Source organism: Phyllostomus hastatus, unplaced genomic scaffold (genome assembly GCF_019186645.2).
Source record: "Phyllostomus hastatus isolate PE091 unplaced genomic scaffold, TTU_PhHast_1.1 phas_scaffold_114, whole genome shotgun sequence".
NCBI classification, from domain to species: domain Eukaryota; kingdom Metazoa; phylum Chordata; class Mammalia; order Chiroptera; family Phyllostomidae; genus Phyllostomus; species Phyllostomus hastatus.
Window position 1 is genome coordinate 9252508 of NW_025334006.1, and position 24127 is coordinate 9276634.

Sequence of the window (24127 nt, forward strand, 5' to 3'; positions counted from 1 at the left end):
GTAGGACATATTAAATAAATGTATTTGTTGGACAAAGGAGGGAGTGTTCACCAATGCCAAATGTCAGACTTCTACACCCACCCGTAATATCGCTTCTAAGGATTCTAAATAACTTACTCCCAAGTGACAATCGCCAATTCCTCACATGTAAAAAGATAATTTAAGAGGGCCATTTAAGTTAATTATTTGAAGACTAAATTGGGCCCCTTCCTGCTTAATCTGGAGAGACAGCTCTCTAAAACCCCCTTCATCAGCCCCAAAATGCTCTTGCATAAAGGAAACGATTGTGATCGAAATCTAAACACCAGAGCCCTCCTGCGGTTTGCATGGTTCTAACAGGTCCAAGAAGGGTTGAGCCCCGCGGTCACATTCTGCGAGCGGGTCCCGTCGGCACGCGCGGGAGGATGTTAAGCTCCCTAGAACGGAAGTTCCTCAGCCGTCAAACCCGCGGGGAAGCAACTCGGCAACGGACCAAGATGGCGGCGCCCAGCGAGGGGCCAGTATTTGCTGTGGGGGTTGAAAAGAATTGGGGTGCGGTTGTTCGCTCCCCAGAAGGGACTCCCCAGAAAGTCCGGCAGCTGATAGATGAGGGGATTGCCCTGGAAGAGGGAGGCACTGAAACGTGAGTTCGAGAGTCCACCTTGGTCTGGTGCTGGTTGATTGAACCGGGTTGGCAGGAGTCAGGCCTTGGGGGATCCCCTGCGTGGGCGACTCGGGTGGTGAGGTTAGCTTGGTCCCGGGACGGGAGAGAAACTGGGGTTGCTATGCTTAGTCTGCTTTAATTTCTTCGGCATGTAGACGATTCGGCATTAAGGGACAGAATATTGCCGTAAGTCAGGTTTTGGAGGAAAGGAAAAAAGACCGCTAACTGCGCATACCTGGTATCTCTTAGTCGGGCTTCTTAGCCCCATTTTTTAGCTGTAGACACCTTTGGCAGCCTTGTAAAGCTTTTGAACCCCTTCTGAACAATATTTTATGTATAAGTAAAGGACATAGGATTATAAAGGAAACCATTTACGCTGGAATGGAGTTAATCAAGGGAGTAGAAAAGGAGTGGTTCAGTAACATGCTTGATTATTAAAGATTTAAATAATATTTAGCCATATAATTTTGTAGTGATAAGCATAAACTGTATTTCAAAATACATGCAGCAACCATAATGTGGTGACAGAATATCTGTAATTTCCGTTTGCTACAAATTCATAGGTATTGCTGCTGCTACTATGGTTTTATATATTATCTTTATAATTGAAGGAAATGCTAAATTTCAGTTAGAGGTTAGTAAAATAAATGTCATTTTTTCCCCTTCCAAGTTTATGAATCCTGAGTTTTTTCCAAGAACCACACCTCCTTGAGGTTCTCTGTGACTTTCTGAGGACTCTTATAATAAATGTCTTTCTTTCGAGTAAGACCAATTTTATTAAAATGACTTTTCTCTTCAGCAGTTCCTCCCTATACCCCTCCCCAGGCACTCTTGAAATACCATTCACTGAAAATAAGAGAATTGCTTTTTGCCCATTTTTTTCTCCCTGAATTTTTTTCACAAAATTGCCAAAAAGTCTTTACTTTTATTTGACTTTTCAAATGCATGTGTTTTGGCGAGGAGTGGATGTCAAGGGTTGATCCAGGTAGGAGTATCAAGATTGTTTTTCTGCTCTTATAAGAATTTAATTTCTAAGGTGGTTCAAATTGTATGATGCAGAGAAGTCCAGAGTCTTATTTTGTGTTTACTGAAGTTACACAAAATATTATTAGGGAACAGTGAGTGAGCCAGATGAACAGATTGCCAGTGTAGGATTAGTGGAGCACTGTGCAGGTAGAATTTGCTTAAACTTAGGTATGGCTGAACTGTAAAGAGATTTGAATGCCAAGACTAAAGAATTTGGGTTCTATTTAGTAAGTACCATCATCCAGGACCACATTCAGATAACAAAATCCTCAGATGCCAAAGTCCTTTATATAGAATGACATAGTGTTTGCATATAACCTATGCTCATCCTCCCATATACTTTAACTCATCTCTAGATCCCTTATAATACTTAATGCAGTGTAAATAGTTGTTACACTGAGTTGTTTAGGAAATAATAACAAGGAAAAGAAAGTGCTATTCCATTTGGACGCAACCACCATAGGCCTAACTACATAGCTCACTTGCGCAAAAACATAATTTTTTTCCCCGAATATTTTCTGTTGGCAGTTGGTTGAATCTGCACATGTGGAACCTGTGGATACAGAGGGCCGACTGTATTGTGCAATCATTGAAAATGCTAAGCAGAGGAATAACATGACTGAAATGATTTTTAGAAAGGTTAAAATCCAGTGTGGTGTGATTGATGATACGGAGTGCAGAGAAGCTAGAAATGAAATGTTTAAGCAAAGTGATGCCAGGGCTTACTGACAGTTCTGCCACTTCATTTAGGAAGGAGACCTCTGCCACATTCCAGTCAGTTAATGGATCACCTGAAGCAGAACAACCTCCACTGGAATCTACAAGCAAAGAAGCCTTCTTTAGCAGAGTGGAAACATTTTCTATATCCTTTTTTGGTTCATGTGAGTTGTACTTTCTGCCTACTGCTGGAATTGTGCCCTTGGGAATAATATTACTTACTCTGATGTCTTAAATTTAAGAATTAAACTTGATAAGAAATTTTATAGAAAAATTAGCTATATATCTCTCAGCCCTGACTGGGTGGTTCATTCGGGTTGGAGCATAGACCTGTACACGAAAGGTTGCAGGTTCAATCCCCAGTTGGGGTACATACGGGAGATCGCCAGTCAATGTTTCTCTCTCACATCAGTGTTTCTCTCTCTCACCTCCCCTCTCTGAAATCAATAAACATATCCTTGGGTGAAGGTTAAAAAAAAAATGCTGTCCTCAAGGGAACATTTAGATGATCTAACCTCCTTTTACAGAAGAAAAAACTAAGCCTGAGAGGAGAAGGAACAATAACTAACATTTGTACATTACATGTTTTCACATATATTATCACATTTGATCTTCACCTTAAACCTGTGAAAACAGGTATCACTATTATTATACTCATTTTACCGAAGAGGAAGCAGTTCACACAGGCAATGTGACTTGACAAAGGTCAGCCTGCTAGCATGTAGCAGAGGCAGGAATATAATGTAAGGCTCTTGGCAACCAAACCTAATTTTTTTTTTGAAACTACTGTGCTTTTTCTTTCTGTGTAGATTTCTGTATGTTAGATGTATTGTTGTGAAACAAATTACCTTAAAATTCTGTGGCTTCAAACAAGAAACTGTCATTATCTCACAGTCTTTGAGGATCAGAAATCCAGGCACAGCTTAACTGAGCCCTCTGACTCAGGGTTTCCAACGGACTGCTCTGAAGTATACGCTGTGGCTGTAGTCATCCTAGGGGTCTACTGGGAAAGAATCCACTTGGGATCTAACATGGTCGTTGACAGGATTTGTTTCCTAGTGACTGTCGGATTGAGGGCTTCAGCGGTGTTCTGGCTGTTGCCTGGAGACTTCCCCATGTTCCTTCCACATGGGCCTTTCCATGGAAAGCCCACAGCATGGAAGCTGAGAGCAAGACAGAAGCTAGACTCTTTGTAACCTAATCTCAGAAGTGACGTCCCATCACTTTTGCTGATTTTTAAATAGTTATAGACTTACAGAAAAGTTGCACAGGTTAAAAGGAACTTTCTTCCTGGGCTACCTGAAAGTTAAGTTGCCAAAGTCCCCAAATATTTCCCGCAAACAAGGATATTTCCTTGGTAATCAAAATGCAATCATCAAAATCAAGAAATTCACATAATAGCCCTGGCTGGTATGGCTCAGTGGATTGAGTGTCAGCCTGTGAACCAGGGAGTCTCTGGTTTGATTCTTAGGGCACATGTCTGGGTTGAGGGCCAGGTCCTCAGTGGGGGGTGCATGAGAGGCAACCACATATTGATGTTTCCTTCTCTCTTTCCTTCTCTCTAAAAATAAACAAAATCTTTAATTAAAAAAAAAAAGAAATTCACATAATAAATTACTACCATCTAACCCTCTGACCCCAATTATTTCATCTATTGTCCCAATAATTTTTTAAAAAAATTTAATTGATTAATTTTAGAGTGAGAGAGAGAGAGAGAGACATTGATTTGTTATTCCACTTATTTATGCATTTTATGCATTCATTGGTTGCTTCTTGTATGTGCCCCGATGGGAGAATGAACCTGCAACCTTGGTGTATCAGGATGATGTTCTAACTAACTGAGCTACCCAGCTAAGACTCAGTAATGTTCTTTCTTTTTTTTTTTGTAGAAGAGCTTACTTATTTTTTTAAATATATTTTATTGATTATGCTATTACAGTTGTCCCATTTTCCCCCCTTCACTCCCCTCCACCCTGTACACCCTCTCCCACCCATATCCCCCCCTTTAGTCATGTCCATGTGTCATACTTATAAGTTCTTTAGCTCTTACATTTCCCATACTATTCTTACCATCCCCCTATCTATTTTCAACCTACAATCTATGCTACTTATTCTCTGTACCTTTTCCCCCTCTCTCCTCGTCCCACTCCCCTGTTGCTAACCCTCCATGTGATCTCCATTTCTGTGGTTCTGTTCCTGTTCTAGTTGTTCACTTAGTTTCTTTTCATTTTAAGTGTGGTTGTTAATAATTGTGAGTTTGCTGTCCTTTTACTGTACATGTTTTTATCTTCTTTTCTTAGATAAGTCCCTTTAACATTTCATAAAATAAGGGCTTGGTGATGATGAACTCCTTTAACTTGACCTTATCTGAGAAGCACTTTATCTGCCCTCCCATTCTAAATGAAAGCTTTGCTGGATAAAGTATTCTGGGATATAGGTCCTTGTCTTTCATGACTTGGAATATTTCTTTCCAGCCCCTTCCTGCCTGTAAGGTCTCTTTTGAGAAATCAGCTGAGAGTCTGATGGGAACTCCTTTGTAGGTGACTATCCCGTTATCTCTTGCTGCTTCTAGGATTCTCTCCTTCATTTTAATCTTGGATAATGTAATTATGATGTGCCTTGGTGTGTTTCTTCTTGGGTCCAACTTCTTTGGGGCTCTCTGAGCTTTCTGGACTTCCTGGAAGTCTATTTCCTTTGCCAGAATGGGGATGTTCTCCATCTTTATTATTTGTTCAAATACGTGTTCAATCTGTTGCTTTTCCTCTTCTCCTTCTGGTACCCCTATAATTCGGATGTTGGAACATTTAAAGATGTCCTGGAGGTTCCAAAGCCTCTCCTTGTTTTTTTGAATTCTTATTTCTTCATTCTTTCCTGTTTGGTTCTTTTTTTCTTCCTTCTGGTCCACTATATTGTTTTGAGTCCCAGTTTCCTTCCCAACATTATTGGTTCTCTGTGCATCTTCATCTCTTTTATAGTAACCTGCATTTTTTTAATCTAATTAGCGCCCAAAATCAACCAATTCTGTGAGATTCCTGATCACCAGTGTTTTAAACTGTGCATCTGATAGATTGGCTATCTCTTGGTTGCTCAAAAGGATGAGCCCTGGAGCATTGATCTGTTTTGCTGTTTGAGACATCTCTCTCTCTCTCTCTCTCTTTTTTTTTTTTTTTTTTGGTCTGGTCGCTCCTGTTACGGTGAGGGGCGGAGCCTTAGGTGTTCACCAGAGCTGGGCACCCCAGTCGCTAGACTGTGATGTTGTATGAGGGGGCAGGGGCGGGAGGGAACAATGGCGGTACCTCCGCTCTCCTGAGACCATAGTTCCTTCCCTGGGATCCTGGGCTGCGCGCTCTGCCCTGCTCCACAATTGCCACCTCACTGGGTCCGCCAGCTGCAGCTCACGTACTCAGGGTTGATCCGCTGCGATCCTGCACGCCCCAGATGCCTTACGCGCTCCCGGTTGCCTTATGTACCCACTGCTCTCTGCGCCGCAACCTGCGCCCGGCTGCTTGTCTCCGCCCCTCCTACCGGTCTGGAAGAATGGGTCTACTTCAACTTCTTGGCCGTCCGACTTCCATTCAGATAAATTCTCTATCAGTTCTGGGTGTTATTCTGCCTCTAAATTGTTGTTGCTCTAATCTTGGTTGTGCGTGAGGTTCGGTGCGTCCACCTATGCTTCCATCTTGCCGGAAGTCCAGTAATGTTCTTTATAGCATAAGGATCCAGTTGAGAATCCCAGTTTTTCCTCGAAGTTCATGATGTTGATATTTTTTAAGATTACAGGCCAGTTATTTATTTTTCACACTTCAAAAAAGCTTTTCTTGACTTTAATTCCCAAAAGCACAGATACCTGAGACAATTTCGACAGGACCCTGAATTTTCGCAGGGCTGATTTTGGCTACTGTAAAAAACACACACACGTACCTGAGTGGCCCTGCTACAAGGTCTCTTTGAGGGATGGACAGTTCTAAAAGGCACTGACAAGTAACCCGGATGAGACCTACCTTCCTCAGGCAGCCAGCTCAGCAATGGCCCTGTCCAAAGGTTCCACAGACCAGTAGTTGTCATCCCACCCGAGGACGAGCCCACGAAAGAGGGAGGCTCGAAGCCTCGCTGGGCCACAGTGACAGGGGTCCGCATATTGCAATTAGCTGGGTTTGTCTTTATGTATATTGTTTAGCAAAGGTCAAGGCTTCTGTCTTTGCCTCTTCTTGAGAATCCCTTCCAACCCAGACAAGGACCTGGTCCCATATGTCTAGGAGAATGACATCATCGGTGGCCAGGTCTTCCTGCATCAACTTGCCAGGGACCTTTTGACCACAAAACATCTGATCTTGTTGGAGCAGGCAAAGAGGCGAGGGGGGTGAGGCCACTTATTTTGCAGGGTATACTTCAGTTCACATGTGCCTGGTACTTCCTTGTGATTAGATTCGGGTAATGCAGGGGCGTTTCAGAAGTGGTGTGTTCTCATTGCATCCTGTTGAGTGGCACAGGATTTTGATTTTTCCCTTTACCGGCAATGATCATCACTTTGGTACTTGATAAGAGGGAGTGTCTGTCAGTCATTTCCATGGTGAAGTCACTCTTTCCTCCTTTGTAATTAAAGTGTTTTGTGGGGAGATGCTTCGAGATTATGCTAATATCCCCATCAGACTTTCTATAATTTCTTTATTAGTAACAGCATGGTCTCACAATTTCCTTTTTTTAGTCAATGGGTTATAATCCGTTACTGTCATTATATATTTAGATGCTCTAGTTGTCTGTTGGACTAATTTGTGATTTTAATATAGTATTTAGAATCATTTTCTTTTTATTCTATTTGTTGTCATTGGATACAAATTGATCACTATAAGTATATACAATTATAAATATATAAATGATAGTTATTTATCTAACTTAAGCTAGTTAAATGATTCTATTTTATTCTAGATAATCCCAGCTCTTTTAACATTTACATCTCAATTCTGTTTTCTGGCCTCAAATCCTCCTTTTGCTGATACTGGCATATTTACAAATTCTCACATTTCTTATAAAAATGTAGAACTTTCCTACATCTTCTTCCATGTTTTATCCTTTCCCTCCCTATATTGTGTAAAATCAGAATTCTTTAGGTAAAATATAAAAAGCCAAGTGCTGAATATTAAATATCAATGAATGTTTGAGAACATTTTCCCAAGCACGTACTTGGAGGTGCTGTCGATGCTCCCAGCCTGTTGAAACTACACAGACTACATACATACACCGGTAATGACCGTCGGATTTGGGGCAGGGGAAATAAGGAAGAGCACAATTAATTTGACTAACTGCTCCTTGGGAGGTGAAAATGGATGTGGCACAACAGGGGCGCATAGGTAGGTGGCGGAAAATATTTCCACTTGTTTGACTTTCACCACGCTCTCTCTTGCTCAGGCATGTCCCAGTGCTTCCGCCAGTGTTTCTGCATCCCCAGTGTGTCACATTAGGTGCCTGTGAATGGCTTCTGTGTGCTACCTCACACCAGTAATAAAATAGACATTTTAAAGATATAAAATACACAGGGCTTCCTAGAGAAAAGGTTAATAACTTTTTCGCCCTACTTATTACTCAAACGACCTTCATCATTATGTGAAGTTATGTACCTGTTCTTTAAAAATCGTTTTAACGCTCTTTCCTACTGCTTTTCCCCTCATTTTAATATGTTTCTATTTACATAAAGAATGAGTGAAAACTTCAATTTCTGACTTAGTCGTTTCAATACACTTGCAGTGTTCTTTTTCTTAACGTGGGCACTCTTTGAAATGGGCAGGCAAGCCCCCCGAGCTGTCTCCACTTGTCTGTGCGAAGTACGGCTGGGTCACCGTGGAGTGCGACATGCTCAAGTGCTCCAGCTGTCAAGCTTTTCTCTGTGCCAGTTTGCAGCCAGCGTTCGATTTCGACAGATGTGAGTATAAAGTGCAGCTTGCATTTTTCTCCATACTCAAAATACACTCTGCTAGTTTTTCTGAAAAGACCAGTCACTTATTTGATCAAAGAATGTGTATTACTATACAAGGGGGGACCCAAAAAAACCCCGGAACTTATTTATAAGAAAATTGTGTATTTATTCTTATGTATTTATTCTTACACGTTTAAACTTCGGTCACCTCTGAAATACTCTCCATTTGGTGCAAAATCCCTGTTGAGATGTTTTTTCCAGTGCTCAAAACAGTTTTTGAACTAGTCAATTTTGATGCCTTTTGGTGCTTCTGCCATTTTTTGTTTCACCTCTTCCACATTGGCAAAAACGTTTCCCTTTGAGGACTTTTTTCATCCAGAGAAACAGAAAGTCACCTGGGGCAAGATCAGATGAATAGAGAGGGTGGGGCACTGGGGTCTTGCTGTTTTGGGTCAAAAACTGCTGGACACTCTGCAGGTGTGGACAGGTGTGCTCCTAAATCACCCATCATGAAATGGGCAAACTCATTGAAAGAGTCTTCACAAGAAAATTCAGTGAGGCCGAACACAACCTCTCACAACAACGACAACTGGTCTGCTGATACAAAAGGGTTCCTAGAACACTCATCTAGCAAGGGAAGCCTGTGGTAGAAGGGGCCCGCCCTCCAAAAGATAATTCCAAGTTTTTTGGGTCCCCCCTCAAATATAACAAGGTGAATTTGTGCTTGTCTTCACTCTAATTACAAACTTCAGTCATTAACTTTATTAAAAAACTAAACTACTTTAGAGTGAACTTGACTTTATTCTGGGAAACTAACAGTAGTATGTTTACTCTGTGGTTCTAAATTTTATGCTTAGGCAAAGAGATATAGGACTTTTGTGCAGGCTCATACTTTGGAATGCCCTGCCTTGTAAGATACATGGTACCTTCTTTGTTATCAATCTTAGAATCTTGATTTAGAACTTATTTTGTAGAAGATATTAAGATGATGCAGTTGCTAATATTTTCATATATTTTTAAATTTTCTTAGTTATTTCTATATTTAGTCGAGTCTGTACTCTTAAGGCATTTGGCCATTGGATTTTGAATCTGCCCAGTGTTTTTTTAAGTGTTGTTACCCGTGTGGGTTTCAGACAAGGACCGATGTGCGGAGCTGAAGAGAGCCTTGTGCACAGCCCACGAGAAGTTCTGTTTCTGGCCAGACAGCCCCTCTCCAGGTACTCGTTTCCACGATTTCCCACTAACTTCCTCTCCTTGGTCATTGCACTTGTGATATTGTCAGTTTATTTTGTGAAAATCTAGTCTTTGAAGTTGTTGGTCTGTCTTTATATTCATGCTTTTCAAGAAGAAGTACCTTATATTCATTTATTTATTACACTGCTGCTTAACTTAATTAAGTGCATTTGACATGCCAAAAGCTTCGCCACGCATGTATTATCCTATTTAATCCTCGCAGGGGCGCTGGGATGTACACATCATCAACTCAGGTTTTTTAGGTGAGGACACTGAGAATCAGAAGTCTTAAAACCACCTAGCGAGGACCCGTAGCTAGGGTTGTATCCACTTTCAAACCCTCTGCTTTCCCTAAGACAGCAAGCAGCCCCGTGTTCTACCTTGGCTTCCCTTGGTGCACAGACAGCACTAATAACATACAGGGCTGCTGCTAAAGAAGACCCTCAGAACCCCAAATAAGAGTGATTGCAGATCTACAGTTTGTGACAGTAAAAATGCACACTCCAATGACAGCTTTGCAGTCAGGGTATCATCGCAGTGGAAGACTGTCCCGCAGAGGTCTGGGTCCGCAGCTGGGGGCAGGCACCCTGTTGTTCTCCCTGTGGCAGGGCCGTGGCAGGATGCACTCTGTCAAAGCAGGGACCCCTGCTGTGTGTGCAAAACACTGTAGAACAAGTGAATAATCTTTTTTTTTAATGGTCTTTCTCTTTATTTATTAAAAATATTTTACTTATTTTTAGAGAGAGAGGAAGGGAGGGAGGAAGAGAGGGAGAGAAGCATCAGTGTGTGGTTGCTTCTCACATGCCCCCACCGGGAACCCAGCCTGCTACCCAAACATGTGCCCTGACTGGAGATCGAACCAGTGACCCTTTGGTTCACAGGCCGGCACTCAGTCCACTGAGCCATACCAGCCAGGGCACAAGTAACATTTTTAAAGTGAAGGTGACAACACTTTGTAAAGTACTATATGATTGTCTAATCACCATGTTATACACCTAAAACTAATACAAAATAATATTGAATATAAACTGTAATTAAAAAATGAAATTTAAATTAAAAAAAATGAAATTCCAAGATCCAAATTTTTGGTTTTAAGTTAAGTCCAAGATCCAAATTTTTGGTTTTAAGTTAAGTCTGAAGTTAGTAGATCAGTGATACGCTACACGCGGGAAGTCCCTCCAGCTGTTCTGACTGCTTCATAATGTAAGGAAGGGTAAAGAAGGGGGTCACGGAAGCCCACCAAGTGGGTAGTGCCAGCTTCTCCCGGCCAGCTTTGGTCTCTAAACATTCATTTTGTCTACGGTAGGGTTAGGAGCACAGATGGTTACTAGTATTAATTAAATACCTAAGGATCTTAACCCCCTGGAAATCGATACAACATGAATTATTTTAATATTATGAAATAGGGTACATGAAAAGAGAATGTTACTGGGTAAATTGTACTTAAGTTTCCCAATTAATGTGATTTGGGGAAAGGGTCTTCAATGATTAAAGTTTCAAGTTCCTCGCTGCCAAAAAAAAAAAAAAGTAAAGATGACCGTATAACAAGGGTTTCCACTGTTGGCCTAGCTGTTTCTTCGGGTAGCACATGAGACTCAGTCCTGTGAGGATGTAATTCACCTGGGGCCAGTGCGCTCAGGCCGGGTTTGGGGGTGTCTGCCTCAAGCTCCGAGCTCCATTGGTGCTTCCCTTCTCTCACTCTCCTGACCCTGTTCTTGACTTCAGCCACCACCCACTTAAAGACCTCTGACTCCTACCCAGACCCCTCTTTTGAGCGGGACCTATATTTAGACCTATACCTTCTAAATATTTTTCTCTCTTTTTTTAAGATTTTTAATTTATTTTTAGAGAGGGAAGGGAGAGAGAAAGAGAGAGAGAGAGAGAGAGAGAGAGAAACACCAATGTGTGGTTGCTGGGGTCCATGGCCTGCAAGCCAGGCATGTGCCCTGACTGGGAATCAAACCTGTGACACTTTGGTTCGCAGCCCGCACTCAATCCACTGAGCTATGCCAGCCAGGGCTTAAATATTTCTACTTAATGTTTTGTAGGTACCTAGAACTCAACGAAAAACTGAATTCTTCATCTGACACTTGGTACTTGGCATCTCTTATATTTTCTCCATCTCAGTAGACGATACTGACATCCCCTCTCCAGTTGTCCTACCTGGACTCCTGGAAGCTGCCTTCAGTGCCTCTCCCTACCACCTCCACCTGCTCCTATCTGTGCTCCACCCTAAGTAGATCTCACATACGACCCTCCAGTTATACCATCCCTAGGTTTGGTTCTTTAGCATTCCAGAGACTTTTGTGTGAAGAAAGGAATACCCACACGTATTATACTGTAATGCTTAAATTTATTAAGCACATCTAATAAATAGAATTTTGAAGGTATATTCTTCCAACTTTTATCAATAATTACAAACGAAATTAAATTCCTTTAAAATTGTAAAATCACAATTACTAATTTCCTACGACTGATTGTTTTGAACATTTTAAACACTGAAATAGACAGATATTCATATACATTAATTAGAAAGCATATAATTAAATTTATGTTAAAACATTTGCATGATGGGTTTAATTTCTTCTCTTTCGCCTTTGTGAGTTTTCGTCGGTACTGCCCTAGGTGTAGCGATCAGACCACACCCAGCATTAGAGGGGGAGAATCAGAAAGGTGTCGGGACCGGGTTTCTTCTCGCGTGTTTGCCGTGTTTGTCAGACTGGAGCCCCTGGTCGTTAGAACACGTTTCCTTTTATTTCTAAATCTCACTTGCTTTTCTAAAGTCCATATCTTTCCCACTGATTTTAGTTAGTTGTGTTTTTTTTTTTTTTATCTTCACTTGAGGACATGTTTATTGATTTTAGTGGGGCGGGGGGGAGAGAAACATCGATCAGTTGCCACCTAAACACACCCAACAGAGAATTAAACCTGCAACCTTTTGGTGTATGGGAGAATGCTCCCACCAGCTGAGCCACCGGCCAGGGTCAGAAACATCAGTTTGTTGTTCCACTTACTTGTGCATTTACTGGTTGATTCTTGTATGTGTCCTGACTGAGGAACCTATAACCTTGGTGTATCAGGACAATCCTTCAACCAACTGAGCTACCTGGCCAGGGCCAGAAATTATTACTTTAAATCACTTTAACGTCTGCTAAGTTTATTTCTTTGCATCCGGAGACCCCTTATAATCTCCTCTCCAGACTAATGCATGATATCTATGCTGTCACTTTCTCCTTTAAAAAAAAATCAGTGATTTCTCATCACATACATAATCAAGCCATGGTCTGGCCACTCTGTACTAACTATTTCCTGCTACTCTCCCCACAGGCATACCGTGTTCCAACCCTGTGAAACTACTTAAAATCCCTCACACGTGCCATTCTTGGACCTTTGCTTTAACACTGTTATTGGTGTTTCACACTCGGCTTAGACCTGACTGCTTCTGAGAAACTTTTTCTGAGACTCTGCTTTTTAAAGACAGTCACAAAAGTATCGTCACAGCCCCACCCAAAAAAATCAGTAATTGTTAATACCATCAAATATCTTACCAATTTTACATATCCCCATTGTTTTACACTTGCTTGGCTACAGTTTGTACCCACATAACCCTTCAGCTGACTTCCCCACAGATCGATTCAGGATGTTGCCCTTGAACGAGCCCGCCGTCGTCCTTACTGAGTTCCTGGATCGCTTTCAGAGCCTGTGTCACCTGGACCTGCAGCTTCCTTGCCTGAGGCCAGAGGACTTGAAGACCATGGTGAGTTTTCCTGGCTAGCCTGCAGTGGCCTCCAGATGTCACCAGCATTTGTACATGACTGACGCATTTCTTTTAATGACGGGAGGGTGCAGGTTGCTGTGAAGAGAACCATTTGCTGGTCACTCGACTGAGCATTTTCAGTTTCCATCAGAAATGTGACTAGTGGGGGTTTAAGTAGGCGCGTTCCATTTAAATTTTGAGATGTGGTTCTTCAGGTGGCAGGAATTCAATTTAATCTTGCTTTGTTACTTAAACTGTCTAACAGAAGATACTGAAATGTCACAGCATGTGATTTCCTGAGCACCATTTCCCAGAGGAAGCACCACAGGAGGTGTTAAAGACTGTGCAAGCTCTGTTGTTCTGTCAAAAAGTAAATGCAGTGTCAGGCCAAGATACAAACAGTAACCTTTTCTCATTATTCGGGTTTGAGGTTTGTAGGCTGCAGAGAAAGCCTGCAGTGGGTAAGCTGAAAACGGGTTGGTTCTAAGAAAAAACTTGGTCCTTCCAGGACAGCCGCCACCTTTCCTGATCAGCAGACCTAGGGCCATCTGGAAAGCTGCTGAGTGAGGCCATGGCCCTGTCCTAGTAGGACTTCTTCTCTGATGATGAGAACTGCCCCCACGTGTTTGTCATTTGGGCCGTGATTTTTGCCTTGTATCGTCTGCAGTCCGGGGGTATCTGCGGCCCAACACACAATCGTAAATTTACTTAAAACTTTCTGTGATTACTTTGTGATCATGTGTCACCGTGTATTTAACATGTGGCCCAAGATGACTCCGCCTCTTCCAGTGTGTGGCGCAGAGACGCCGAAAGGTTGGACACCCCTGATTGTATCATTAAATGGGATTTTCTTTTCATGGTGGTGGGAACTTGAAGCTTTTTACCTTGGTTCCCTTGTAGTGCTTTACAGAAGACAAGATTAGTCTTCTCCTGAACCTGCTTGAAGATGAACTTGATCACCGAACTGACGAGAGAAAAACTGCCACCAAATTAGGCTCTGACATCCAAGTCCATGTCACTGCCTGTATTCTCTCTGTGTGCGGCTGGGCATGCAGGTCAGTCAGGTTTGGCTGGGCACCTGAGCTGGGACAACATTGTACACCCATTTACATGTCAGTCACCAGTAGTATTTGGAGATCACATGGTGTTTCCTGTAAGAAAAACAGAGACCGTTCTGGCCAGGGAGCTCAGTTGGTTAAAGCGTTGTCCCCATATGCCAAGGTTATAGGTTCGATCCCTAGTCAGGGCACATACAAGAACCAACCAGTGAATGCATAAAAAGTGAAACAACAAACTGGTGTTCCTCTCTCTCTCTCTTTCTCTTCCTCCCCCTCTCTCCCTCCCCACCCTTTCTTCTCTCTCTCTAAAAATCAATTAATTAAATAATGGTAATCATAAAAGAAAAACAGAGGTAGAGAGAAATTGAAGGGATGGGACATGAGGGGACAGTAAGATCAGTAACAAAACCAGAATTAGAACTCAGAAAGTTCTGAACATACCTGAAATTTGTTTCTTTCATTGTCATGTCTCAGCTGAGAATTTGTGTTCCTATAAACAGTGTGCCTCCTTTATACTCCCAGAAAGGAAGAAAAATGAGTTAAATGGATTGAAAACTACCAGGGAAGCACCAGCTGGGTCTCCTAGGCCCCGTGTTGGTGCTTCTGTCCCGGCCGCTCCGTGTGGTGTAGATTCCCTCGGAGGCAGAAGACTGTCGGAGCTGAACTCGATGTGCTTTACTATGCTTTCTTCAATAGATGAGGAGTAATTTTCATTTAAAAGGAAAACACTTTAAGAAGGGCAGGGAAATTTATAAAACGTAACTTTTAAATAGTCTTGCCACAGAAGAGCACACCAAGACCCCTAGATATTTCTAGGGAAACAAATGAGAAAGATGAAGTTGGGGTCCTGAGAGCAGGGGACCAGAACCCTGTGGGGACGTGGCTCCCCATCCCTGGGCTGTTCCAGAGGTTGGTTGGACGAGACAAAGCATACTCACAAGTCTGCAAAATTTAGGGGGAAAAGGCATACTCACAAAGCTGCAAAATTTAAGGGAGAAAAAGCATACTCACAAATTGTTACACTTAGCCCTTGGAAATGTGATCCTTTGTGAAAACTCACTTTGTTCTCTGTTCCCACCTAGCTCTTCCTTGGAACCCACGCAGCTCTCCCTAATCACGTGTTCGCACTGTATGAGGAAGGTGGGGCTCTGGGGCTTCCAGCAGATCGAGTCGTCTGCAAACGACCTGGACTCGTCCTTTGTCCTGACCAGTTCCCCCGTCCCAGGCCCTGAGGGGCGCCCGGAGCGCCTGCTCCTAGTGCCCGAGTCTCCTCGGAGGATGATGACTCGGAGCCAGGACACCACGTTCTCCCCAGGCTCGGAGCAGGTATAGACTTAATTGGCTTGCTTGGAGTGGGCTTTTGGTTTTATTTACTTATCTATTTTATTCTTCACCTGAGGATATGTTTGCTGATTTTAGAGAGATTTTAGAGAGAGAGGTAGGTGAGGGCGGGCAGAGAAACACTGATGTGAGAGAGAAACGTTAGTCAGTTGCCTTCCATACGCACCCCAAACAGGAGTTGAGCCCGCAGCCTGGGTATGTGCCCTGACCGGGAATCAAACCCACAACCTTTTGGTGTACTGTGTACAGTATATGGGTCGATGCTCCAACCAACTGAGTGTTGGACTTTTTAAAAACAGAAATCTTGCCAGAGGTGGTGTTAGTGGAACAGTTGGGAATTAAGTTAGGAGTCACTTCTGACCTCATTGGTTTTATTTAGCGGTTGCATTGGAACTGCTAAATTCATTATTTTGTGTAGCAATCTAATGTTCTTTGAAGAATTTGGTTATGCACACAGTTCAGAAACTAAATTCTTACGGTTTAAACTATAAAATAGTAACTTTTACATGCTTCTAGAAATATCTCTCCTGACCGCAGTCACGCATAGCATTGGTAGACTTCCGTTATCATCTCCCGTCCCTCAGGCCGAGCGCAGCCCAGGCCCCATCTTCTCCCGAACTCGGAGCTGGGACTCTTCCAGTCCTGTTGACCGCACTGAGCCCGAGGCTGCCAGCCCCACCACCAGGACCCGCCCGGTGACCCGGAGCATGGGAACAGGAGACAGCTCTGGCCTGGAAGTGCCATCCAGTCCTGTCCGGAGAGCCAAACGAGCTCGCCTCTGCTCTTCCAGCAGCTCGGTGAGTGCCCCTGTGCGTGCGGGGGTCGGGGAGCCCCAGGAGCACGCCCACCCTCAGCACGCATCACAGAGAGGCAGGCGTGAGCCCGCCCTGGCCCTGCGGCTATGAGTAGACACTGTGACTAAGTTTAAAGATGGGACAGTGGGGTGGCCCAAAGAGGACAAAATTGTACGGATTTGCCTTTGTTTCTTTGGGATGGATTCTGAAGAGGCAGTAAGTGTGTCAGGCATAGGACAGCAGAGAGACGGGGACAGACCTGCCCACTAACAGGAGTGCCTCTGAATTTACATAGATCTGCCCTTGGTTAACACTGTTTCTCTTCTCCTCCCTCAGGACACGTCTCCCCGAAGCTTCTTTGACCCCACTTCTCAGCATAGAGACTGGTGCCCTTGGGTGAACATCACGCTTGGCAAGGAGACCAGGGAGAATGGTGAAACGGAGGCAGATGCCAGCAGCCCGGCAGAACCCGGCTGGAAGGCAGTGCTGAACGTCCTCCTGGCCCACAAGCAGTCTAGCCAGCCAGCTGAAACGGACTCCGTGGTGAGATGAACTGTTTGTCCTGACGGTGTGGGGCACCTTCCCTTTGGGGGTGAGGGGCGGAGCCCAGTCCTATAATTAGCGGCTGCCTGCCCTCAGCTGCCACAAATCAAGTTAGACTCAGTCTGCTTTGTCCCAGAGAACAGGTGTGGAACTGGTTCAATCTTTCTGCAGTTTAGCATATGGCATTCTGTCAGGTTCTGAGAAATTCTTTGTCAACTAAAATGTCTCAAGGAGAGAAGGAGGAGAAAAATAGAATTCAATGAATAGGCAGCTGCTCCGGCCTCAGGTTGCAGAACAGCTGCTTTTTCCATCAGTTGCTGTCACTTGCCTTCGGAGCCTGGCCAGTTAATTTAGCCGTCTGGGGCACTGTGCTCCGACACGGGGCTGCGGTTTCCCTCCTCACGGCGGCGGGTCGCTTTGCTCTGTGCCACGGCCCTGGACTTGGCGCCGCAGTCATGACTGCCACTGGTCACAGATGTGGGGAAGTGTCAGTCCATCATGACAGCTGAGAAAACAAGTCATGTTTGCTCTGCCTAAAGGCTGGAAGGCATAGGAGGTGGGCATTAAGGAACCGTAAAAATCGGGTTCTCTTTCCTTTGTTAGCTCATTCCCTAAGTTGCTTTGTAGCCCGCCTGGGATAAATATTATAATTTCTGACCTCTGTTCCCTCCAAAGACAAAGTGAAATCGTTCTCAACAGCAGATGTTTACAGGGTCACAGGACTCCATTGGAAGGAACTCAAGTGATGCTGAAAGCCCAAGAATGTACATTTGTGCCCTCAGTAAATATACAAATGAGGGTTTTCCAAGTTTTTTGCAGGAAAAAAAATCTGCATTTTTCCAATTTAAAAATTTGAAAATACATAAAGCTATCCGAAGACAAATGTTTGACTTACCTCTCAGATTGGAGAGATTAATTCTGTCTCTGCACATAAATTCTCTCTGCCTATAGCCTCATGAAATAGTGTACTGACAGTTTTTATTAACTTTTTTCTCTCAATGTCATACCATCAAGAAATCCCACAGGACCTTTTTTTTTTTTTTTTTTTTAGTGGAAAAATTGGCCTCACATTTGGCCTTGGGTCCCAGGACTGTTGAAATCCTTTCTGGCAGCTTCTCCTGAACCCTCCCGTGGCTGCTGCTCGGCCTGGGAAGTACAGAGCTTAACGAGGCTGCAGCAAGACATGTTAGAAAAAAGTTTACAGTTTCTCAACTTTGTTTGAGAAACAAGTGTGTTTCAGCTTTGTCACTTTATTAACTAAATTCCCCTTGGTCTCTGGTAAGAGCTCAGACTTCTCCCTCCTGGGACTGTATTTTATTGAGACACTCATCCTCGGAGGATAAAAAAGCAATGAGAATGTCACATCAGAAACCGGAGGTCACTTTGCAGATTACCTTGCGAGAGACTGTGTGTGCTCTCACTGAGGCCCTGCATGCTCTTTCTGACTCTCAAAGGCAGCAAACCAAGTGTTCCAAATCACTGAGGACTTTTTCATGTTTCAGTGAATTGTTTAGTCTCCCTGTAACACGGTTTCTCAGAATATCAGGTTACTTCATAGGCATGATCAAATGGCAGTGAGAGTCTTCCTATTATTAGCTCTGCTGGCTAAAACATGAAGCTGAGAAGACCAAGGTCATAGTTTGAGCTCTTAAGGGTCATTTAATTTTGTTTTATTCCATGGCCTTGGATTATACTATTAACCCCAGCTGGGCATCACATAAATGTGAACCCTACTTCACGAGAAATAATGAAATAGGGCCAATTAAGCATCACGGATGAGAAGCTAGTACAAAATGTGTGCTGTGCTGTGGTGGGTCAGAAGTGTCATCCTCAAATGCAAAGATTAGGGCAAATACTTGGAGGAAGGACATGAGCCATATTTTAGAGGCTGAGAGTGTGTTGGCAAGAGGCTTAGCAGGAGAACACAGGCTTCTTGATTTCTAGTCTGGCTTTAGGAGTATATTATGCATGCACTGTGTGGAGTTGACTTGTTTTACTTAATCCTAGTCATACCTACATCACTGTGGGAGAAATTTACAGACTGAGCCTTAAAGCTACTATGTATCCTTCATCTCTATGAAAGAATTTAATCTCTAATGATGAGCTTTTCTGTCTATAGAGTCTCTCTGAGAAATCAAGGAAAGTGTTCCGGATATTCCGGCAGTGGGAATCCTCGTGCTCATCCTGAAGCTCCCCCAGCCCTTCCTGGAGGGAAGTGGAACGAGTGACTCTGACAAATAAAGTCTGAATTCCGTTTGATCAGCTGATGCTGTTTTCCTCCGTTCTGGTTTAGTGCGTGGGAGCTCCTGCCCTTTCAGTGGCAGTGAGTGTCACCATCACCGTCGGCATCTGACTGCGGGGACCTGTTTCCACCCAAGGGCCCGGGGAGGCACAGCCAGCCCGGCTCTGTGAGAGGAGCGTGAATTGTGAGAATAGACGGAGGACCCAGGACTTGAGCACTTTTAAGAATTTTTTTTTACTCCTTACCCAAGAACATTTTGCTATTACTTTTAGAGAGAGAGAATGGGAAAGACAGAAACACCAGTTGGTTGCCGCCCCCCATGCACCTGGACTGGGATCGAATGTGCAGCCTGGGTATGTGTCCTGACTGGGAATTGAACCTGCAACCTTTCAGTTACAGGATGACACTTCAATCAACTGAGCCACACCAGCTAGGGCTTGAGCACTTTTAGTGTCTTTAGTGTAGGGTAGTTCTTTAAGGACTCTTCCATCCCAAGAACATGCCAGAATGTATTAATAAAATTTTTGTTAAAATTCTCATTGCTGGAAAACTGTTTTCCTCCTTGCCTTCTGGGCTGATGTAAAAGAAGCAGAGACTGAGAAAATTTCAGTGAAGCGGTAAAAAAAAAGTCAAAATTTTAGTTTTCAGATTGGCTGCAAAGCCTAAAATTTATTTGTGATTCTAGTCAAAGAAGGGATTTCTAAGCCAGAACCAAAATGGCGTTCACCCTGTCACCAGGAAGACCCCCGCCCCCCATGTGTTGTTGAGCAGTAAGCCGATGGTTTTCTCCCTTCACTTCGATCAGAGCAGAATAGGAGACTGTCACAAGGGCAGGAAGGCCCTTCAGAAGAGACCCCTCTCCCCTCTCCATGTGCCTTCTGATGCACAGCTGCCCTGAGTGGGGCTCCCACAGCTTTCCCTGCTGGCGGGCAGCGTCAGGCGCCATGGCGAAGGTTGACCCGCCCCACCTCAGGAAGACTGCCAGCTGGTAAAGGGACTGGGGAGATGGAAAGTAGTTACTCCCTGAAATGTCACCTTTTCTCTAGCAACTGGTTGGTTTATTTCATAACTCACTCCATTTGTACTGAAGTGTTTTAAAGAAAATAATAGGTATCATAATATTCCATTCATGCTAAACTTTGTATCACTAAAAGATACATTTTTCCACATACTAGACCCAACAAAAATTGATAATCCCTTAATATCATCTAATACCCAGTCCATCCTCAAAATTCCTAATTGCTCCCAAAATGTTCGTTGCATTTGATCTTTGTCCAAGATCAAGTCCAAGATCTTGTTCTTCAAGGTCACTGTCCAAGATCTTCAAGATCATGTTTTGCATAAATCTCTCTAGTCTAAAGAGATTTTTTTTCCATACCTATCAGATTTTAAGTCTGTCATTTCTAATTTGGATTTTTCAAAGGGTAAATAGTGTTGCTCTCTCTCCTCTCTCAGTGGGTGAGGCCCAGAGAGGCCGCTTCCAGGTTATCGTTTAGAGATGCTCCTTTGCCTTTGGCAGCAGGAGCTGGCCTGGCTAAGGATAGCTCTCCGCTGTTGCAGAGATGAGACCTTTGTTCCAGGGTGGGAAGCCATCTGGTGCCTGAATTTGAACTCTGCCCTCTAGAAGCTCATGGCCTCCGGGTCACAATTTCTTAAGGAGCAGTGTAGAATTATTAACACAGGTATTCAAAAGGACTACAAGCCTAACTTTCAGGTTACAATAATGGGGGTGTTTATTTTTTAAAGTTTTTCCACAATAACTTTTAATCTATACCTCCCTCTAAAAAAATAGTATTCATGTTCCTTTAAAATTGGCAAAGCTTTGTAAGTTTTTCGTTTTTGTGGTTTTCTTTCTTTTTTTTTAACTATAACGAAGCAGATAAGGATAGACGTGATATAATTCAAAAGACATTGTCTCCCCGATGTATGGGGCATTGCGCTCACACAGTGCAGAAATAAAAGACCACCTGGGCTCCTCCCTCAAGAAGTTTGTAGTCCCAGCTGGGAGACACCTTTATCAACAAATGTCGCACAAGACAACGAGGGTTAAATCTTCTAGGAGCGGTATATGAGAGATTCATCCTCATCCTCAGGCCCAAGGATGGACCTGGAGAGAATTCCAAGGAAGGTGTGGACTGGAGCTGGGCCTTGGAGCTGAGTGGGAGATGAGGGCTCCATGAGGACAGGGACCTTGTCTGTCTGATAATCTCAGCACTTAAACCTGCCTGGCGCATGGTAGACACAATAAAAGGAGGACATGAGAGGCTGAAGGAACACTGATTAAGTGAGCAGAATTTCATGTGCTCCTGAAAGGCAGGAATTCTCTTGTGGCTGGACCTTTGCATTCGAGAGGAGAAGAGAATAGAAATCAGGCCAGAAGGGAATCTTGTGTGTTATATGAAGGGGAGTTTGCCCTTTGATTCTGTGGGCAAAGAGAAGCTGTTAAATTTTTGAGCAGGGAAATATTTGTGCTTAGAAAGGTACTTCTGGTGTCTGTAGAGTATGCACTAGAGGGACAGGAAGGCCCTGAGAGGTGTGATGGCAGGGAAAATAGACTATTGATAGAAATGTTAGCGATGTGAGGAAGGGGGGTGGAATCAAGGATGACCATGAGGTTTGAGGCCTAGCCAGTCAGTACAGAGAACTCCGGTGGAGAGGGAAGACAGTAGCTACGTTTTTAACGTTTTGAGTTCATTATCTGTCTAGGAACGAATGTGCCAGAGATCAGGAGAGGAGGATTGTTTCACATGCTCAGCATCTGTAGAGACACGTGAAGTGAGCCCGTCAGCCACCTCACAGGATCTCCACACCAGCCTGTTTAACCATGTGCCTGAAGGCTCGGGGCTGCCCGCCTGAGTTCCTAGTGAATGCGCTGCTCGTCTGGGCTGAGGGCACTTTCGATTAGTGATGGGTGTCCTCAGACGGGGTGATGGTTCCTGCTGTGTGTCAACCTAACTGGGCTGAGGGATGCCCAGGCAGCTGGGAAGACACTGTTTCCGGATGTGTCTGTGCGGGTGTTTCAGGAAGAGGTTAGCGTTGGAGTTGGTGGACTGAGTGGAGAAGACTGCCCTCGCCGGTGCCCTTGGGCATCCTCCAATCCATGGGGGCCTGAACCGGACAACAGGACAGAGGAGGGGGAATTCGCCCTCCATTGGAGCTGGCACATCCGCCTTCTGCCCGTGGACATCAGAGCTCCCTGTTCTCGGCCTTCGGGCTCGCACTGGACCCGCACCACGAGCTCTCCCTGGCCTCCGGCTTGCAGACAGCAGGTGATGTTGGCCAGTTCCCGTTAAAAGCCTCTGCACATCCGATTGGTTCTATTTCTCCGGAGAACCCTTACTAATACAGATGAGGCTGAGCTCGTGGCTTTGTTCCCTGAGCATCTGTTGTCTTCCACACTGGCATGACTTCAGCCCCGGGCTATTCTTCCTTCTTCGGCTTTTTGAGGAACCCACTTTTCCTGATTTGATTATTTGCGGGGGGACCAAAATAGTTTTCTTTTGGAAGATTAAAAAGGTAATTTCCTAAAATTTCATATTTGCTGCTTTAGTATCTACAAAGGGAGCGTTACATATCAGCACCCTGAGGAATTTTCCCACCTGCAATAGCCACACTAGGTAGCAAACAGCTTATGGGGGTGCTGTACCATGTGCTTGCATCTCCTGCTGGCAGATAGAACTTGCAGCACCTCCCCCTTTACCTCCCACGTCAGAGCTGCCTTTTGCAGCCTTGGTCCCAGCGTCAGGTGGTCGTATCTTTTTTTTTTTAATATATTTTATTGATTATGACATTACAGTTGTCCCATTTTTTTCTCCCCTTTATTCCCCTCTGCCCTGTACTTCCCCCTCCCACCATCATTCCTCCCCTTTAGTTCATGTCCACTTGTATGTAGGGTCGTACATACAAGTTCTTTGGCTTCTACATTTCCTATACTATTCTTCCCCTCCCCCTGTCTATTTTCTCCCTACCATCTATACTACTTAGTCTCTGTACTTTTTCCCCCTCTCTCCCCCTCCCACTCCCCTGTTGATAACCTTCCATGTGATCTCCATTTCTGTGTTTCTGTTCCTGTTCTAGTTGTTTGCTTAGTTCTTGTTTTTGTCTTAGGTGTGGTTGTTAATAATTGTGAGTTTGCTGTCATTTTACTGTTCATATTTTTTTATCTTCTTTTTCTTAGATAAGTCCCTTTAACATTTCATATAATAAGGGCTTGGTGATGATGAACTCCTTTAACTTGACCTTATCTGGGAAGCACTTTATCTGCCCTTCCATTCAGACTGAAAGCTTTGCTGGATAGAGCAATCTTGGATGTAGGTCCTTGCCTTTCATGACTTGGAATACTTCTTTCCAGCCCCTTCTTGCCTGCAGGGTTTCTTTTGAGAAATCAGCTGACAGTCTGATGGGAACTCCTTTGTAGGTGACTATCCCCTTATCTCTTGCTGCTTCTAGGGTTCTCTCCTTCATTTTTACCTTGGCTAATGTAATTATGATGTGCCTTGGTGTGTTCCTTCTTGGGTCCAACTTCTTTGGGGCTCTCTGAGCTTCCTGGACTTCCTGGAAGTCTATTTCCTTTGCTAGCTTGGAAAAGTTCTCCTTTATCATTTGTTCAGATAAGTTTTCCACTTGTTGCTCTTCCTCTTCCCCTTCTGGTACCCCTATAACTCGGATGTTGGAATGTTTAAAGATGTCCTGGAGGTTCCTAAGCCTCTCCTCGTTTTTTGGAATTCTTGTTTCTTCATTTTTTCTGGTTGGATATTTGTTTCTTCCCTCTGGTTCACACCATTGATTTGAGTCCCAGTTTCCTTCCCATCACTATTGGTTCCCTGTACAATTTCCTTTACTTCACTTAGCGTAACCTTCAT

General features: G+C 43.8%; 1 protein-coding gene across 2 annotated transcripts; it reads left to right on the top strand.

The window, feature by feature from the left end:
- Positions 1–455: 455 nt before the first annotated feature.
- Positions 456–19798, top strand: ZC3HC1 (zinc finger C3HC-type containing 1). Of its 2 annotated transcripts, none has more exons than XM_045855669.1 (10): positions 456–622; positions 2420–2531; positions 8153–8303; positions 9431–9514; positions 13145–13287; positions 14188–14342; positions 15428–15671; positions 16271–16483; positions 16817–17023; positions 19143–19798. In XM_045855669.1, the coding sequence occupies exons 1-10, from the start codon at positions 477–479 to the stop codon at positions 19209–19211; spliced, it is 1524 nt and encodes a 507-aa protein (XP_045711625.1). In that variant the 5' UTR covers positions 456–476; the 3' UTR covers positions 19212–19798. The 2 variants fall into 2 exon arrangements, with proteins under 2 accessions (XP_045711625.1, XP_045711626.1); XM_045855670.1 differs by having other exon boundaries at positions 13160–13287.
- Positions 19799–24127: the final 4329 nt, after the last annotated feature.

Excerpts from the sequence above, each read along its gene's own strand:
- ZC3HC1 (XM_045855669.1), top strand. The coding sequence starts at position 477 with ATGGCGGCGCCCAGCGAGGGGCCAGTATTTGCTGTGGGGGTTGAAAAG. Across the intron at positions 14,343-15,427 it reads GTGTGCGGCTGGGCATGCAG|CTCTTCCTTGGAACCCACGC; the intron begins GTCAGTCAGGTT and ends GTTCCCACCTAG. Across the intron at positions 15,672-16,270 it reads TCTCCCCAGGCTCGGAGCAG|GCCGAGCGCAGCCCAGGCCC; the intron begins GTATAGACTTAA and ends CCCGTCCCTCAG.